Here is a 19280-nt window from a genome sequence, read left to right as displayed (position 1 = left end):
TGGCTCTCGGGTCTCACCGTCACTCTGTACTGGTGGAAAGCATGCTCTAGAATGAGAAGCACCCTCCCATGTGGATAGATCACCATGAGTAGCCGTGTTAGTATGGCTGTAGCAGCAGAAAAGAGCAAGAGTCCAGTAGCAGCTATAAAACTAACATTTGTGGTAGGGGCTCAGCTTTCGTGAGTCACAGCTCACTTCTTCTATTGGAAGAAATGAGTTGTGACTCACAAAAGCTCATCCCCTACCACAAATGTTGTTAGTCTTATATGTGCTACTGGCCTCCTGCTCTTTTCTCCCCCCACGTGGTTGCACACTGCAGAGGAAGTTTCGTAGTGACAATCATACTGTCCCAGAGAATCCTGGACACCTGCTAGTTTCTTCCTGAAGAACCCTCGGATAAACTACGAAGGAATCAGGAGGATTCACCAGCATGCAGTTTGAAAGCCACTTTCTCCAAGACCCCCAGCTCTGGCACTCCTGTGTGCACCCCCAGACCATTAAAGAGCAGAGATGCCGCGTTTCAGTGTGTAACAGAGAAAACAGAGGCCTTTGTAGAAAGAGAGATACATTAAGATCTTCCCATGATGAGAGCCGACGAAAAGCATGTACAGGAAGCCAAGGTGAAGAACAGTCATAAATAAAATTTGATCCAAAAAAGGAAAGGAAGAAAAAAAAAAAGCCTAAAATCTCCAAAGTGTTTCATAAATACAGATCTTAAGTCATCCCCCAGCACGCTCATCTCTCGCCTCGGCAATCCCCCCCCCACCCCCCCAAATAAGGTCTCCTCTTTAAGATATTTCTTTTCATTGTATGGATCTATCCAGTTGCCGTCGCCTAATCGGTACCTACTGTAGAGAAATTGGTCAAAGCAGATATTCGCTGTTTCGCTACCCTAAATGGCTCATGGGTTTATTTAATGCTTTCAATCTGTGCTTCCCATCAACATGCACACACCCTTAGCCTTCTCGTAGCTACCTCAAATTATCCAGTCCGAGCAGAGATCAAAGTTCTCTCTTTTTTAGGCTAGAAAAAAGGAAGATAAAACCAGCAGCTTGGGTTTTTAAAAGGTGCGGTGAAAGGGGGGAATAGCGCATTCTTAGAACACAGGAGGTAACTTTTATTGAGCTGGGGTGGGGGGTGGAATTAAAAACGCAAGTATACTGGATTTTAAGTCATACTTTTGACAAACCTGGAATCATAAAGAGAATGCCTCACTTTCTAGATGGGACTTTTAAGAGTCAGAAAGAGTTTGGAAAGGCACTCCAGTCTGCCTCTGGGCAAAGGCAAAAATTAGAGGGAGGGATTCAGAAGACACCCCCCCACACACACACACAAACATACACACACTCCCTAATGCAAGTCATCTCCTAGGCTAGCTATTAAAATACACATTATGAGGAGTTTTATTATCAGGCAAGGTTGAACCACTACTTTGAGTTTGGGGCTGCTGAAATGGCACATTCTCGGACCTTTGATGTGAGTGGCGCCCCTACCCTTACACAGCCAGTGATGGGAGTTTTGCCCCAAGGGAAGGGGGGGCTATACAGCTATGAACCGCTTATGAAAATCCAGTAGACGGGATCCATTAGTGTTTCCCCAGTTCAGTTTGACATGCAAGGTTGCATTTTGGAATACTCTCAAATCACACTGAAAACAAACTCCTTTGGTAGCAGAATCCTGGTTCCTGACACACTAGCTTTCTATGAGCAAGTGTCTTTTTGGCACAGGACAGCTTTCAAACACAGAGAGAGACCCCCCCCACACACACACACACAAAACACACCCTTTCATGAGAAGCATCGCTCCACTGAATCTGCTAACTGCACAAACTGAGATGGGGCTGAACTGCCAATATGGAAATATCGGGAAGGGGGCATCTTCAAGAAATCTACGTGGTTTGTCACGCTTTCACTTCTCCAGCACCCCAAATGTTAAAGGAATTCACCCAAATCCCTTCTGAAACCATCTGCTCTGGATTTTCTCTTTATTAAAATAAAATATTAAAAGAAAGGTGACAGCCTGTGGCCAGTTGCAGCACTAATATGATTGTATCCCGGAACTGCATCTTAAATCAAGGGGGTTCCTTTTGAGAACTAAACACTGACAAACACAAACTCAAAAAGCCCTGCATTAAAAACACTTGTGAGACACCTCCCCAGAGACTGGACCGGTTTCACAGTCCACTGGCCAGTTTCTGGGTACCCGGCAGCAGCATGGCTTCTTCTTACCACCCGCAAAGCACAAGCCAAAAAAAGTTACATTATTTTGACTATTTGGACAAAGAACATGCACGCTTAAAAACACACGCTGCGTTATCCTGAACGGCGCAAGGATCACCGTGATTACTGCAGACAGCAAAGGGTGTCCCCCGTTCCTTTTATGAAACGGACTTTCTCCTTCCCCTTTTAGCACCAAGTTTCACAGTCGCCACGCTCTCGGGAGACAAAAGTGGGATAAAACTTTGTTTCCCCTCGCCTCAATTAAAAAAAATCACACGCACAGAACTAACACTATGCCACACGGCCCTTTGCAAAGGGAACTTTGCTAACGGTCACCCGATGCTTCTTGAAAGATCTCATTTTTATTAATTGTTTCACGGGCTAGGGCGGGAACTAGACGATGGACAGCAGAGTGAACCAGGAGAGGGGGCGTTTCAGAGGGAGAAGTGCATTACACCCCTCCCCTGGGTCTGGAATTTTCTTCTGCAACTCCTCCCCAGAACTGAGGACTCTCCAAGGCAAAGGGGCAAGGACAAAGGAGAGGATGAAAAAGAAGCAGGGATGGAAGAGTTCGTCTCCATCCCTTTTTCTGGTCTGGCACAACCTTCCACATCTCTGGAAAACCCCAGGTGGTACATGAACAGCTGTGCGCATTTCAGGAGACAAAACAGGGCTTTAATGCCAATTAAAACATCGCCACAGAAGATCCATTTGTGGGCTAGCAATCTTTGGGAGTTTGCTCTTTTTTACTCTTAAGAGAAAGCTGGGCATTTCGGGAAGAGGGAGAGGATCCTAACCGTCTTTATTTGTTCAATCCCCATCACATCTGCTTCCAATTTTAAAGTTCTTTTTTTAAAAAAAAATCGTTCCTACCTTCCCTGTCCCCAAAACTAAACCCATGAGCCAAACCAATGTTTGTTTTTACCTGTACATCACGTTATTTATCCCGGGGTCAGAAGTCTGATACCCAGAGTGTCCCCAAATGCGTTTTTTTTGCTGCCGCTACCACTAATTTGGTCATGGAACCGGGGCAAAGCGCCTTCACTCTTGCGCTATGCTTCTCAGGACGTATTTGACCGTGTAGGCAAAGGCTGCGAAGCCAACTATAACAAACAAGTTCGCCAAAGCTCCGCCCAGGAGTCCATGGTTCCGATTGGCCTGCTGGAGGCCCGGGTGGTTAGCAGCGGCCAATGGCAGATGCCCGTTAAGGAGCGGCAGCCCATTCTGACCGTGATGCGCATCCCCATCAGGAACAACGTCTGGCAGCGGGAGTGACGGGGGCCTGCTGTGGAGTTCCTCTTGCGCTTTTTGCTTCTGCTTGATTTCCTAGAACAGAAAAAATGTGGAGGAAGACGGGGGGGAAGCTCAGTGGAAGATACTCAAACACACATGAACAAACACACACACAGTCCCCTAGTCAACTGCAGAACGAGTCACGAATAAGATATCCTAAGGTAGCAGAATGCATTTTCTGCAGGCGAGGAACACTGTTTGTCAATGTTGATCTATCTTTTAAAAGTTCCTGCAAAAAGAAAGCTAGCACATCAAGCTTCTAGGCCAGCACACTTCCAGCTATACTAGTTTTTCCACTTGCAGGGAGGTTAAGGTTTTTCTTTTAATGCAGAGGAGCATTCCCCAACCCCCTCCCCAACAAACCAAAATGGAATTCTGCTGCCTGACATCGGAAGCAGTTCAGTCCATTTGCCTGCCTTATTTTGGGGCATATGTAGACCAACCCTTTGGACATCTGGATCAGAGTATTTCAGAGTCTATAGCTCAGCGGCAACCTCCAGTTAAAAGGAGCAGGTAGTAGGTTATGGGAAAGACTTTTGCCTAAGACCCTCAAAAACTGCTGTTAGTATGACCCGACAAGACTGACCTTGATGGATGGTTGGTCTGATTCAGTATAAGGCAGTGGCGTATGTATATATATTAGGAAACCATTTCAAATCAGTATCTACTACGGAATCTCTGCATAGCAGAAGATTCCAGGAAGAAGGGAACACCTTCCATTTTTAACTGCTGAGTATGGATTTTATCATAAGCCCCCTAACTATTTATGGTTAAACAAAAGGTCGGGGTATAATTCTAGTGAATAAATAAACTCACAACCTTTCTATTCATTAAAACACTGCCTTCCATCCTGATTAATCAGGAAACAGACTTTTAAATCATTGGTATGGGGTTTTTTTTAGGTCTTTCCCCACCATTACCAATTCATGCTTGCCTTGAGCTCTTTTGCAGAAGAGTGGATTAAAGGTGTTAGGAAGCATTTTCTAAAAATATTTTAACCCTGCCCTTCCCCCCCAAAAAGTTCAGAGAAGCATACCTGTTCCTTGTCCACCCTCCCCCCAATTTACCTTCACAGTCACCCTTACCAGGTAGACTTGGAATTTAAAATTAAATCTTTTGTGCGTCTGGCACTAGCTAGCTTCTACATGTTGATCCTTACCTCTACCACTTCAGGGAATAATTCACAGAAAACTTTGTCTTTCAGGTTAAACACTAAACTCTGCGAAGCAAGCTGCCTTTTCTGTAGTGAGAAAGAAAGAAAAAGAGGAAGTCATAAAGGGGAGGCTTCTTTACAGAGACATATCCCTACCCACCTTAACAAACATGCTTCTGGACACTAACCCAAGGGGGGGGGGACAGGGCCCATCTTCGTGAGGCATCAACCCCGGTGCCCTTGAAGAGGGCATCAGAGAGTGGCAATGGGCCTCATTTTATCAATTATATATACCTCCCCAACATCCCAGCTCTCTTTTTATCGTTTTATCGTTCCATGCAGGATTATTTTTAAATTCTGCAGTGAGCTGTTTTGGAAGAAAAGCAGGACAGAAAGGTTTTTTAACTACCAACAACGTTCAATTTATATACCGCCCTTCAGGATGACTTAACACCCACTCAGTGCAGTTTACAAAGTATGCTCTTATTATCCCCACAACAAAACACCCTGTGAGGTGGGTGTGGCTGAGAAGGCTCCTAGAAGCTGTGATTGACCCAAGGTCACGCAGCTGGCTTCGAGTGGAGGGGTGAGGAATCAAACCTGGTTCTCCAGATTAGAGTCCCGCACTCTTAACCACTACACCAAACTGGCTCTTTAAACAATTACACCACAATAGTTATGGAGTATTTTTCCCAGAAAGAGATGTTTTTCCTTTGTGACTGATGAGATACTATGTGCAGGATGGGATCGTAACTTTTTTTGTATGCATGGATGGGGGGAGGAAGCAGTATTACAAGTGTGCACCAGACCTCGGAGACGTGACGCATGGGCCACGTGACTTGCAGGGGAGAAGGGGAAATGCAGCTTTAGAACTTGCAAAGCGTACTATCTCCCCCCGTCTCCTTATGTTTTTTGTTATGGGACATGTGAGTCGTACTTCTTGCCTCTGGATTATCCTGAAGTTTCTACTTCTGCAGTCCCAGTGGAGTTTTAGACGGAGAAAGTCAAACTGGAACCTAATATTTAAAAAACAGATGCATGCACAAAGAAACCTTTGCTACTGGGATGAATTTGCCACTGCCACCAATTTTGGTGCTCATTTTGGAACAGGCAACCAACAGATTGCTACCCTGGGCGGTTACTCACGGTGAACTCTGACGTTTCTATGCTGCCCAAAGTGGGGCCCTTTTCCACCATAAAACTAAGGAGGCCCGTTAGGATTGTTGAGACCGACCACGCCGGGTTCCATGTGTCGGGATGGAAATCAGTAATCGAAAGACATAGCCTGTGACAAAGGAGGGAAAATGTTATTCAAACCACATTTGGAGAGAGACTTTTCCAAACGCATGTTCCAAGCAGCTTAGGGACAGGTAGGTGGGGGGCTTAAAACCATTTTGCGCTATTTTAATTGGAGCAGTTAGATAGAACTGCATTAAATAAATACTAAAGCCAGGATCAACTGGGGGAAAAGGGCAAACAAAATAATGTACAGATAAGCAGCAAGTCCAACACATTCTTATAAGGCACAGATCCGAAACCATGAGTCAGGATTCAGGAACCCAATGTAGGCTGCAAAGCTCTTGCAGATAATTCACAAGGCCAGGAGGAAGGATACGGTGCAGATAAGCAGCTCTGGGAGGTCCACCGCCCACAGGAATGCGTCTGGTCCTGGCTCCAGCCTGTTGGAACACACCCCTGGTTGAGATTCGGGCCCTGCAGGATCTGGTACAGTTCCGCAGGGCTTGCAAAACAAGATGTTCCAACCTGTGCTCCACCGGCAGCTGCCCTGGGCCTGTGCAACAGCTATATCCATGGCTTTTAGATATTTATTGTAGCGTTCACGGCGCCAGTTTTGTATTATATTTAGTTTGTAATTTCGTTGTTTTGTTTTTAGATATTTGGATATGAGTTTAATGTATAATGTATTTTCTTGTTGTTAGCTGCCCTGAGCTCATTCGCAGAAAAATCTAATTAAATAAATAAATAAATGGAGGAGGAGGAGGGAACAGGAGAGAACAGGAAGAGGTGGTTTTGCCCCTTCCAAGTGTGTGAATGACCATGAAATAAAATCCTGTTAATTACTAAAGCTACGCCTTTATGAACACTACATGTGGGAAAAATGAATTACAAACACATTCAGTGAATTCTGTGAGTTGCCTGCGTTTTATGCTAGGGAGGGGGAAACGGCATGGATTTAATTTGCAAGTGGGAAATGAAGTACAGCATATTTAGAAGTAGATCCCCAAAAGGTACAAGAGGTTTCGAAATCTGGAACAGCTTGAGGGCCCACGTGCTCCTCCCCTCTTGTGCCCCGATTTCTCCTTCCCTTCTCCTTTTCGGGACTGATGAATTTCACTGGCAGTCACGGCTGTGATTTACTTGTAACCGAGAGCCATCGCCGTGTAGTGGTTATAGTGCCAGACCAGGATGTGAGAGACCCAAGTCTGAATCCCCATTCTGCCACAGAAGCTCGGAGTGGCCTTGGGCCAGTCCCACACTCTCAGTCTATCCTACCTCATAAGAACATAAGAGAAGCCATGTTGGATCAGGACAATGGCCCACCCAGGTCTACACTCTGTGTCACACAGTGGCCCCAAACCAGGTGTCCTCAGGAGGTCTGCCAGCGGGGAAGGGACGCTAGAAGCCCTCCCACTGATTGCCCCCCCCCCTCAAACACCAAGAATACAGAGCCTCACTGCCCTAGACAAAGAGTTCCATCTATACCTTGTGGCTAATAGCCACTGATGGACCTCTGCTCCGTATGTTTCTCCATATGGAGCAGATAACCTTGCAGGGTTATTGTGAAGATAAAAGAGAGGAGGGGAGAATTTTATTTACTTCATTTATACCCCACCTTCCTCTCCAGTGAGGACTCAAGAGCTGCTTACAACTTTCTCCTCTCCTCTATTTCATCCTCACAACGACAACCCTGTGTGACTGCGTCAAGGTCACCCAGCAAGCTTTCACGGCAGAGCGGGGATTTGAACCTGGGTCTCCCAGATCATAGTTTAACACTCTAGCCACTACCCCACGCTGGCTCATTGTAAGAATGTCGTAAGCCACTTTGGTCCTCCACTGGGGAGAAAGTCTGAATTCAAATGAAGTAAATAAATAGAGCAACTGTCACTGGTGTGAGCTGCGGTTTTCAATCCCAGTTTTCCCTCTCACAGGGTCTGCAGGAGGACCCACGGATTGGCAGCAGAGGACGTGTTTTACATGCAAAAGGGAAATCCATGCAAAGTTTCTCTTTCCTTTCCTAGGTAGGATCGTGGGTTGTTCTGATACGGAGCATACTTGTACATTTCTTCTAGGCGCCTAACCAGTAATTACTGGTCCCCTTGCTAGTTTCTTGGCAGCAGCTTGTAAAATTCGTAAGCAAATAGTATGTAATGCAATTGATTTTTAAATATTCATTACTGGGGATTTTATATTGTAATTTATGTATAAACTATGTTTTATGTTTTGTTATTCTGTGTGTTATACCCGAAGGAACCCCTTTTGGACATTCTGTGCTGGTCTTTGACTGTAATAATCAACTATACTGTACGTGCATAAGAGTCCAGGATAGCAGTGCTGGGACAGGCCTCGGGGGGGGGGGGGGCGGTGAGAAGAGACTTTGGCCAGTCACAGCAGATCACTTTTGGACAAGATGATACCAGTATAAACCAGATTCATTATGTTCACAACACACATACACAGGTGCCTAGACACAGCAATGGTCTGACAGCACAAGACAGCTGAATATGTTGGTAGGATGCCAAGGAGGAGGAAGCGAGAGGATCTTTTGGCAAGGAGATTTGGGGGCCCAGCCAAAATCCGTGACGAAGAACAAATTATGCTGGGAACCAGGCCGACCCCTCCACTCGTGTACCCACAAGCCAAAACTCCAGTCTTCTCGGACTTTGCAACTCTCTGCCCCTAAATAACCGAGCACACATACTGTACTTACCGTGTATTGCATTTAAATCTTCCGTTAGGTGTTATCATATAAATACTTGGAGGTTTGAAAGGAAATTCTCTGGGGAAAATCAGTTTCCCATGGTAATAGCCACCTGGAACACAAGGGGAAACAAAAACACAGTTACTTGCTTGGGAGGCAGCAGAAGCTATCGAGGGATCTCACAGGAACTGGGCAAGGCGCTCAGAGCCTAAAAGCTATCAGTTCTTCTTGCTGAATATCACCCTCTTTTGGCTGCCTTCAGCTCTTTAAAAGAACTGGCATAGGAAGGATTTATCACAGGGGATCCAGGGCCTAAAGCGACAACCAGGGACATTTCAAATCCCAACACCTCAACTTTTAAGATCTCTGGTAAACAATTTCTGGAACAAAGTCCTGGGGAAAAGGTGTCAGCCATTGTGGTTCTGATCTCATCCTTGCTGGACTACTGCATGGCACTCTATATGGGGCCTGCTTTTGAAGACTGTTCAAAAACTCAATTAATGCAAAGTGTGTCAACAAAGCTGCCATCTACAATGGATGCTGACTGGTTTGGCACAGAGTGTGCACTGGGTAAATGAAGCAGAGACTTAGAGGTGTGCGGGATTCGCTCATAAATGAGCCAATAAAGCAACTGCACTTTAAACTTTGCTTCCCCACCCTTGCCCACAGAATTAGTTTTCTTCGATCACCTTTAGCCTTCAAGGCACCAAAATGGAAAAGAAGCTCATTGGTAGTTATTTATTTGTTTGTTTTATTTTTAACCCGCGCTCCCCGCAAGCGGGCTCAGGGCAAGGTACAACACTGATTAAAAAACAACTAAAACCAGTTATAAAAACAGATAAAATACTGTGCCCCTTTCGGGGCAACCAGCGGGAGTGGACTCTCCATACCCCTCGTAGAGGGAGACCGATGGAAGGCTCGGAACTGATGGGCTGAAATTAGCCTCCGCCATATGCCTGGCGGAACATCTCTGTCTTACAGGCCCGCCTAAATGATACAAGATCCTGGCGGGCCCGAGTGTCCTCAGACAGAGAGTTCCACCAGGTTGGGGCCAGGACCGAAAAGGCCCTGGCCCTGGTAGAGGCCAGCCGAGCCTCCCTAGGGCCAGGGACCACGAGTAGATGTTTTCCAGTTGAACGAAGCGCTCTCTGGGGCACATACAGGGAGAGACGGTCCCTTAGGTATGCTGGTCCCAGTCCGTTTAGGCCTTTATAGGTCAGAACCAACACCCTGAACTGGATCCGGAATTCTACTGGGAGCCAGTGAAGCTGCCGCAAGATAGGCGTAATGTGTGTCCTACACGAAGCTCCAGTTAGGACACGCACAGCAGCATTCTGGACCCGATGAAGTTTCCGGATCAAGCCCAAGGGCAGCCTTGCGTAGAGCGAGTTACAGTTTAGGTTTTCATGCCACAGTGGTGAAAATAAAAAAAACCCTGCAGGCCGTATCTGCTACCGCACGCATCCCTTGAACCCATCTTATCTTCACCCAATTTCACAACAGAATTCTGATTGCTCACAAACATGCTGCTCAAATGTTAGCTCAGCCCTGCCTTCTCCATTCTGACAAAGGCTTCTTTACTCAATTGTTATTTGATGGTACAAAGTTACAAATATTTACCTTCGTATGGTGTCATCTCCGGTCCCCGTACCACATAGTGCCTAAGGGAACCAAAGAGGCTTGTGTTACGCTTGTCAGATTTCCAGGATAGGGAGGAGAAGACGCACACGGAAGTTACAAACACATCTCTACCTCTGGGTAGTGCTTAGATCCACTTACTCCTGGAAGGAATGTCCCCATCCTGACCTGACCTATCAGGTAAGTCAACAATTACTGCCCGTGAGCAATACCAGAAGGTCACAAACCACCAGTGGCTATGGCACCTGCAGGATAACATATACGCAAGCAGTTGAGCTTGCTATAGCAGAAAAATTACACATTGTTACTGGGGTTCCCATGCTCTTAGAGACATATATAGACTGAAAATGGCAGGGCTCATGTACACTGAAAACAAGAACGTTCTATCAAGGTGGAAAATGGAAGATTTCAGTCTACTGACGGAGCACTCGTCGATTTCTAGAGCCAGCTGGTGACGGGGTTCTTGCCAAGAATGCTGCCCTGATCCAAACCTGCAGAAACACTTATTCCATTCTTAAAATGGCAGATTCATGACTGCTTCCATATGGCTTTGCTATACCTTAACTTTTAAGGCATCCAGTGTATGGACTCTTGCTTTGTGAAGTTAAAACTGCACCTACAGCTTGTGGAGATTCTCATACAAAATCAACAAACAACGTAAGTCCCATGTTCTCAATAAACCTGGAAACCTTCTACCAATTAGGAGTTTTCTGAAAATAACGTTTTCCTGACGCTGGTATACTTCATAACTGTGTATTCTACAATGGCCTCAAAATGTTCCGCAATAGTTCAAATCCCCTGGAAGGGTGTGTGTGTGTGTCACTATAGGGATATTAAAGAAAACAGTATGCACCCAGGGTACTCAGATGTTCCAAGTGACCTTAACATGGTGAAAAGTTTCATTTGATGCAACAGTGGTTTTGTTACATTGGAGAAGTGAAGATAAGGAGTATTAATTGCTATTTTTATAAATGATGATTATTTCTGCCTCCAAGTTTTGAGCTAACGGGGAAGAGGCACATGTGCCTCTTATGGAAGACTTATGGAAGACTTATGGAAGACTGAAGGCAGGACACGCTTGGTTGGTAGGTTGGACAGCGAGTCTATGTGCACATCTGCCCCTGGGCAATAAGTGTGCTCAATATGAACATGTTTTTGACTGTTTGCTACCTTGGGAGCCCCATGTTGGGTGGAAAGGCAGCATAAAATTCTAAACAAAACACATTTTTAAAAAATTAAAAATGCACACGTGGAATATGGAAGGATGAAGCCAGGCCACCCTCCGGCAATCCCACACAGTGGTGGGGCAATTTGTGCACTCAACATGCACAGATGTTAGCTACCTATGGGGGAGAGGTTTAATTCTCTGCCTCATAATGATGATGATGATGATAAAACAACATTCAATTTATTTACCACCAACCAACATTACTCAAAAGGAGGGTTAAACTGACCCCTGCAATCAGCTCCTTCACTGCCCTCATCGCAAATTGCATCATTTGGTCACAACAGAGTGTGACAAAGGTTATACACACAACCATCTCGCACTGAGGAACCACGGTTAGGGGCAGGCGTGGGCCTTCCAAAACTTTGTCCGTAGCAGCCAGGCTAGTTTCCAATGCTTACCATTCAAGGATATTTGACGGGAGAGGTTCAGCACAGATATAAGGCACTGGATCTTTTTTAATGCGCAGGTAGTCCTGTTTGAGTCGCTGGGTGGCCGTTGTGGGTGCTCGCTTGTTACTGTTGCCACTCATCTGTTGATAAAGAAGGAAAGGTTATACCTACACAGCTTCTCCTTCCGGGAGGCTGTAAGGGCAGCAGTAAGAGGACCGGGCAGGTGAGTTTGACCACCACCACACAGAAGTTATAGGAAGGAGCCAGAGAAGTAACTGACAAGGTTACCCAGCAAGCTTCAGGGCTGAACAGGGATTTGAACCTGGATCTTTCCAGTCCTAGGCTGATGCTCTAACTGCTACAACATACTGGATTTCATTCATCGTAACCAAGAGATAAGCCACTTAGAGAGCAACCATTAAAGCTTGCAGTGGCCATAAATGAAGAGCAATAAGCCAGTGCATTGAGCAGAAGATGCCACAGGACTTCCAAGTATTTAAGGCAGAGACATTATTAGCATTTCTAATTGCAAGCTGCCTGGAATCACTGCAGTGAAAGCAGGGGGAAATAATGGGGCACTTTAACCAGCACCTCAGCCCTGGAGAAAGAGCCCGTTCCCATTTCAACCTTTCAGACAGCTTCAGAATGTGTATTTTTAAAGCAAGTTAGGAATTCCTTCTCTCTCTTCTGAAAGAAGGTGCACAGAATTGCCAGAACAATCAAAAGCCGAAAGAGAAGGAAATGCACCCGCGAATCTGTTATGAGGAAGGAAACAGAAAGCAGAACAGGGCTGGTGTTTCTGGAACAAGCGCCACTGACAAGTCAGCCATTCAGTTTAGGCGCACAGAAGCAAACGATAGCTTTTTGATTCATTGTGGTGGTGGCGGGGTGGGGAGGTGGGAATATTTACAGAGGGCAGGAAGCTATGGAAAGGTTGGGGGAATGTAGCATGTGGAGATGAATATCAAATACACTTTTGCTTTCCGATAGTTCCAGGTGGGTAACTGCATTGGTCTGTAGTAGAGCAGCAAGACTTGGGTCCGATAGCACCTTTAAGGGGCTACTGGATCCTAATCTTATTTTTGCATTCAGCTACACAAAATACTTCCGGGACAGGGAGAAAGGAATCAACTATAACCCGTTCCACCGCAATCTGGTACAACCCATTTCAAGTCCTCTGACGCTTTGGAGAAATTTCCAAACCGTCAAGGCTATTCTGGGAATCCTTGTTCGTGGAATCCTTGTTTTTCACCCGATTCTCTACTCCATCTGTGGACAGCAGTGGTCATAGTCTGCCAGGAGAGCTAAACAAGGCAGTGACTAGTGCTAACCTCAAAAGCGAGATCTGAAAAGTTTGAAGGGTTGCACCAACCACTTGGGAATGCAAGAGCTGCACCCAACCAAATGCCCCTGGAAAACCTACAAGCAGAGCACAAAAATGTCCCTTGTTGCTACCCCCCCCAGCCTACTGCCTCTGAACATGGAAGTTCGGTTTAGTCGCTGCAGCTAATAATAGCCATTGCTGGACCTCTGCTTCATGAACTTGCCTAACCTCCGTTTAAAGCCAAACAAACCAGCATCCATCACCACATCCTGCAGCAGAGAATTACACAAGCCAATCACCCTCTGAGCAAACAAGGACTTCCTTTTGTCCATCCTATTGCTTATCAACTGCACTGGTTTCTAGCATTACTGGAGGGGGAGAGAAGGAGTTCCCACTTTTTCCTATCCTATGCATCACTCTGTCCCCAACCCCCTAGAGACTACAGGAAAACATGGTTACAGGAAATCCTGAAGAGGAGGAGAGGAAGGAAAACAAGCAAGGAAAGGAAACATGCAAGCCCGCAAGGCCCGAAATGAGAGTCTCCCCACTTTCATGTATTGCTGCCCTGTTTCTATTTCAAAAATAATGCTAAACCTAAATAACTTGGCCTTGGAGGAACAACCACCTATTTTTGTTCATCAGATGTAGCCACCTAGGGCAAGTAAAAGATTCCCTCCAGGCAACCAAACATTTTTAAATTAGAAGGCAGATTTGGGGGGGGGGGTGTCTTCTCTCCCCTGCCCCCCCTTTTCTGCAGAGATATGAAAGGAACTGTGGAAGACAACAGATAAGGTTTGGATCTGCTCAGTCAATACAGGCAATCACAAATTACCAAAGGACTGGGGGGAAAAACCCACCCTTAATCAGCAAGGGAAATCCAAGGCTATTCTGCAGATAACAAAGATGAGTTTTGCCCTCCCTGGGAGGTTTTGGCCTTGGGGCTGTCCAACGAGTCCCCTGCTTTTGTCAAAGGTTGGGAATCTGGCAAAGGTTTCCATTCCATTAACTACAACAAAGTGTATGCAGGACACCCACAGGTGGACTGCTTGGATGAGGGGATGAAAAAGAAGAAGAACCTAGCAGCTCCCGTTGAAGTTTAAGGATGGGAGGGGGGAGAAGAGAAGGAAATGTAGCAAAACAAACTACTAGTAGTTTTCCCAGTGGGGATGGAAGGTGGGGGTTATATGTTAATTGCCAATGACAGGGCATGCGGCAATTAAGACAGGGCCAATTTGCTAATAGCACACTTCCATCTCCTTTTTCATCTAAGCACCCCCCTGCCCCCAGCAATGCCTTCCCACAGGAGAATAAAATCCGTGTAATACCTTTCAGTGGACCAACCATAATTAGCACAAAACCACTGCAGCTTTCAGGCCCACCAGGGCTCCTCGGCAGGCTGGATGTCACAAGATTTTTTAAAAAACGGAAGGGTGGAAAGCCTTAGGCCATGGTGTCAAGATTTGATCTTGCCGGTTTCTCCAGTGAGATGCCAGCAGGCGGTAAGCTTAGAGAGACTGCTGTGCTGTAGAGTTACAGCATGTTCTCTGGGAAGCTTTGTTCAGTCAACCTCCATTCTTCTTTCTTTCACTGAAATACAGAAGCCGGCCAAAGTCCATACAGAATCACCCCAAATGCCTAATGAAACATACTGATCCCTTGTAGGCTGAGAGGTACATGAAGCACCTTTATAGTCTCTGTATTAACAACTGCAGAGATAAATTGGAAACGTTGCACAAAGAAATAAGAGTCAACCAAAGGCCACAGATTTTCTTCTCGTTTGGGGGATTTTGCATGGACCAATGGGGCAGTACAACTTCTTCCCACGTAAGCCGCTCCAAAAGAATCCGCACCCTTCTACCAAACCCTCTCTTGTAAACTGAGACACAACACAAGACTGACCACAGCTATGAGATGCCCCGACACTAGCCAGAGCTTCTTCCAGGAACAGCCACCAGACTTAAGAAGTATAACGTTCATTTTGCCCTACTGGAAAGGTTTAGTTTCTGTCCCACCACCTCTCGCATTTCACAAAATTTCCATCTCCCCATACCATTAACTTTGGCCAAGGGAAGGTGTGCCCTTCCTAACCCCATCAAAAGCCTCTGGCTCCCCTCCTAAGCTAGACTGATACCACCACTCAAAACAGACCAGAACCACTCTCAATCCCCCCCCCCCGGTCCCATATATGTTTTCCCCTTTCAAAAACAAAAAAAAAATGATTAACCGCAACCATCGAATCTCCCAAACCTTAACACACCATGGCTATACTTATTAATGACCTTAATTACCCGATAACAAATGCCACACACCCCTCAAAAGAGAAGGAGATCGTTTGGGTGGCTTCCTGTATTAGAAAGGACTCGCTCTGCCGCACCAGTCGTGCACACGCCTCTCTCTTCCCCACTGCCAACCTCACAACATGAATCTTCACCCTTCACACTAAAGTGTCCCCCAAAGGCCCCTCCTGTGCTACATTGCTTCCCTCAAAAGGCCAAAATGAAGAATTCATTTTCTCCCCCAAAATACGAGAATTTGGGGTCACCTGGTGAAATTCACTTGTGGAATTTCCTCAAGCGACTTTTTTAAAGGTTCAGATAGATTCAGGGGGGAGGAGAGGTCTATGAACAGCTATGAGACATGAGGGGAAAATGGAACCTCCATGTACAGAGGCAGTATACATCGGAGTGCCAACTACTGAAAGCAAGCCACAGGGAAGCGCCACACGCTGCGCACCCTTGCTTGTAAACTCCTGCAGGTGTCTAGATGGATGATATCAAAACAAGCTGCTGAAATTGGGCTATGATATGATCCAGCAAGGCAGTTACTATGTTCCTAGAGAAGATTCAAATATAGTCAAAGAGGCAGGTCTATCAAGTTCTACTAACCATAAGTACCAGGAATGGAACCTCCATATTTTGAGGCACTATGCCCCTGAAAGCCCAATGCAAGAAACAAAGAGAAGGGGTTGGCCATTAGCCTCACTCTTTGCTTTTCGGTTTTCAAAGCGTAAATGCTTGAGACGGTGATCCAATCTGCATGCCGGACAAGGCCAACCCAATGAATTCTGTAGAAACTGACCCTGGGATGCTGTCAGCCTTGGAAGTTATGGGCAAGCGACCGGATAGCCAACTGTGGTGCGAAACAGAATACCGAAACCGGAGAATGCTTCATCTGATAGTTTCATTTGCAAGATAATTATGTTCTTATAAAGGTTTGTATCAATTTATACTGGTGAGTCAATGGCAACTAGACTTATGAACTGCCATGAATGGAAACAGCCCTGTCAGAGGCGGAATAGGAGAAGAGTTTGACCAGCCACTGTTGGCAAGAGGCGGCCGGATGCTTTGATCCAGCAGGGAAGCTCGTATTCTCATTAACTGTGATAGTAAGGAACAGAACTTCCATGTTGAGAGGTAACCTATCTGTACATCTAAGATGTTGGGAATAAGCAACAGGACAGGGTAATTATTCTCCAGGTCTTGCCTGTGGCCTTCCTATAGACACTTCTCCAGCTTTACTGTAAACAGGGCGCTGGAATGCAAAGCCAGTGCCGTCATTCATTTGTTCTGAACTGAGCCCCCGCATTGAGAGGTAGGATACTGCTAAATGCCAGATGCTGGAGTAAACAAGAGCAAAGAGCTGTTCCCTTCATCACCTACTTGGGGAAGGATTTGTCCACTGTTCTTCAGAGCACCATACCAGAATTGAAGGACCTGATCCAACAAGACAGTCTGCATGTATTTATAATTAAACAGCCTATGCATCCCGAGGCAATCTACCTTTTAATATAAAATGTTGAGGGCAAACCACAGAAGACAACTGTTACTATTCAAATCCCACGTGAGCTTCCAAAAAGACGTGGGCATAGCCAACGTTGAATGTAGAGCTAAATTCAGACTTTGGTCCAATGCACCAATGGCTACTCTGCTGAGCTGAACAGAACTTCCGAGCTTCACAGGCAGCATGTCTCAGTAGAGCAGTGGCCAGTATGGATGGGGGAAGGCTACAAGCTGTACTGGCAGGCAACCCAGGGTAAAGGGGGGGAGGGGGCGCTGCTGGAATCCAGCAAGGCAGTTTTCCTGTTCTAATCAGTCATGAGTTGGAAACCAATTTTAGGACCAGGATTGGAGTCCAGCAGCTCCTCAGAGACCAACAAGGTTTTTAAGGTAAAAACTTTCCAGAGTCAAAGCTCCCTTCTTCAAATACCAAAGATAAACACCAGATACTGTTGTTCATTACTGTATTTTGTTCACTAATTGTCCTGGCTGTTGATTACACTGTATTTCACTTGCACTGTGTAATCCGTCTCAGTGAGAAAAGTGGACTATAAAATAAATGAATAAATAAATAATACCAAAAGTATCTGAAGAAGGGAGCTCTAACTCTCGAAAGCTTACATTCTGAACATTTTGTGGGTCTCCAACGTACCATTGGACTCAAATCCTGCTGTTTTACTGCAGACCAGCATGGCTACCTACTGGAAACTATATTCAAGAGCAGTCGACCTTCAAGCGCCAGGCGCTGCTGGGAGAATGACGAGGGACAGCATTACAGGACCTCACACAAGACAGTTATTAGGAAACAGAATGTTGGAGTGGCAGGACCCAGGTGGGCGCCTCCTTACCTTTTCCCTTCCAAGGGTCAGGACAGCTGCCCTCGCTCCCCCCCAAGACCGCTCCTGAGATTCCTTATGCTCAGTGCAGTTTTCAGTCCATCTTGGCCTCATCAGTTAGGGGTGCCAACTCTCACTTGGGAAATGCTCAGAGATTTGGGGCTTGAACCTAGGGAAGGCACTGTTTGGGAAGGGGAGGGCTCAGCAGAGCATAATGCCACAGAGCCCACCCTCCAAAGCACCCATTTGCTCCTAGGTGGCTGATCTCTGTTGCCTGGAGACCGGTTGTAATTCTGGAAGCTCTCCAGCCACCAGCTGGAAGTGGGAAACGTGGTTATCGAAGGCTCATACTGCATTGGAATTGGACGGTCTAGCTGTTTGGCTGCTACAGACTAACAGGGCAAACTCCTTTGAAGCCAACTGATACACACACTAAAAAGAGATGTTTACATATAGTAGCAAAGGAATGTTTTGGTTGCTCCCTCCCCCTCCCCCCCTAATTGCTTCTTCTCTCTCCTCTCCTTCTCCTCCCTCCTCCTCTGTATTTGACCAGTCTCTGTATCATGCATCTGACGAAGAGAACTTGATTCTCGAAAGCTTATGCTACAATAAAATTGGTTAGTCTTAAAGGTGCTACTGGACTCTTTTTGATTCTACGCATTATGTCACTCATCCACCGTACAAGCTACTTCTCTCGCCCCAACGGGTTCCCTTCTCGGTCGCAAGGACTCTCGCCTGCCACCCAAGGCTGCCAGCCTCCAGGTGGTGGCTAGAGATCTCCCGGAATTACAACCTACCTCCAGGCCACAGAGACCAGTTCCCCTGGAGAAAGCAGCAGCAGAGGATGGAGTCTATGGCATTATACCCCGCTGAGGCCGCTCCCCAAATCCCACCTCCACAGGCTTCATCCCTAAATCTCCAGGAATTTCCCGACCTGGAGCTGGCAACAATCCCAGATCCCCTCAACGAGTCAAGCTGGGATCTGCGTCTCCGCCTCACCTCTCCCTGCCGGGCCAGCACCCTCTCGTGCGGCTTCGGGCTCCGGGGTCAGGCCACACCGCCCGGACAGCTCCACGGGTCCCCTCAGACCTCCGCCGCCACCGTTCAAGATGGCAGCCCAAAGCAGGCCCAGGCTAGGACCGGCTTCCCCCTTGCCAGGCTTCCGCTTCCTGCCGAGAAAGGGACGGACACTTCCGGGGAACGCGCTAGGCTGCGAGAGAAAAGCCATAGAGGCGGAAGGTAAAGCTCTCTTCAGAAGGCAAAGGAATGGCCGTTCTAGAACTTTGCTAGTCTATGGTTCAGGGACGTTTCCCTATGTGCGCTTGCGCGGGAGAACTTTGGCCTTTTCCCATCCGCCGCCGGCCGTGAGCGTTGCTATGGTAACCGGCTGGCAAGCTCGAAGGCTGGGTAGCGGCCTAGTCAGGGATGCTCTTAGAAGTACATGCAGCTCTCCCCTAGCCTATTTTTATTTTCCAAATTTATTT

General features: G+C 46.6%; 1 protein-coding gene across 2 annotated transcripts; it reads right to left on the bottom strand.

The window, feature by feature from the left end:
* Positions 1-765: 765 nt before the first annotated feature.
* Positions 766-18922, bottom strand: UBE2J2 (ubiquitin conjugating enzyme E2 J2). 2 transcript variants are annotated; one of them, XM_055002044.1, is made up of 8 exons: positions 18796-18922; positions 14510-14771; positions 11870-12000; positions 10226-10266; positions 8615-8717; positions 5812-5950; positions 4672-4752; positions 766-3545 (listed from the first exon to the last, which is right to left on the bottom strand). In XM_055002044.1, the coding sequence occupies exons 3-8, from the start codon at positions 11998-12000 to the stop codon at positions 3261-3263; spliced, it is 780 nt and encodes a 259-aa protein (XP_054858019.1). In that variant the 5' UTR covers positions 14510-14771; positions 18796-18922; the 3' UTR covers positions 766-3260. The 2 variants fall into 2 exon arrangements, with proteins under 2 accessions (XP_054858019.1, XP_054858018.1); XM_055002043.1 differs by lacking the exon at positions 14510-14771.
* Positions 18923-19280: the final 358 nt, after the last annotated feature.

The sequence above is a fragment of the Eublepharis macularius genome, chromosome 17, assembly GCF_028583425.1.
Source record: "Eublepharis macularius isolate TG4126 chromosome 17, MPM_Emac_v1.0, whole genome shotgun sequence".
Lineage (NCBI taxonomy): Eukaryota > Metazoa > Chordata > Lepidosauria > Squamata > Eublepharidae > Eublepharis > Eublepharis macularius.
Note: the sequence above shows the minus strand (reverse complement) of the source record. Positions and strands in the feature narration are given on the sequence as shown.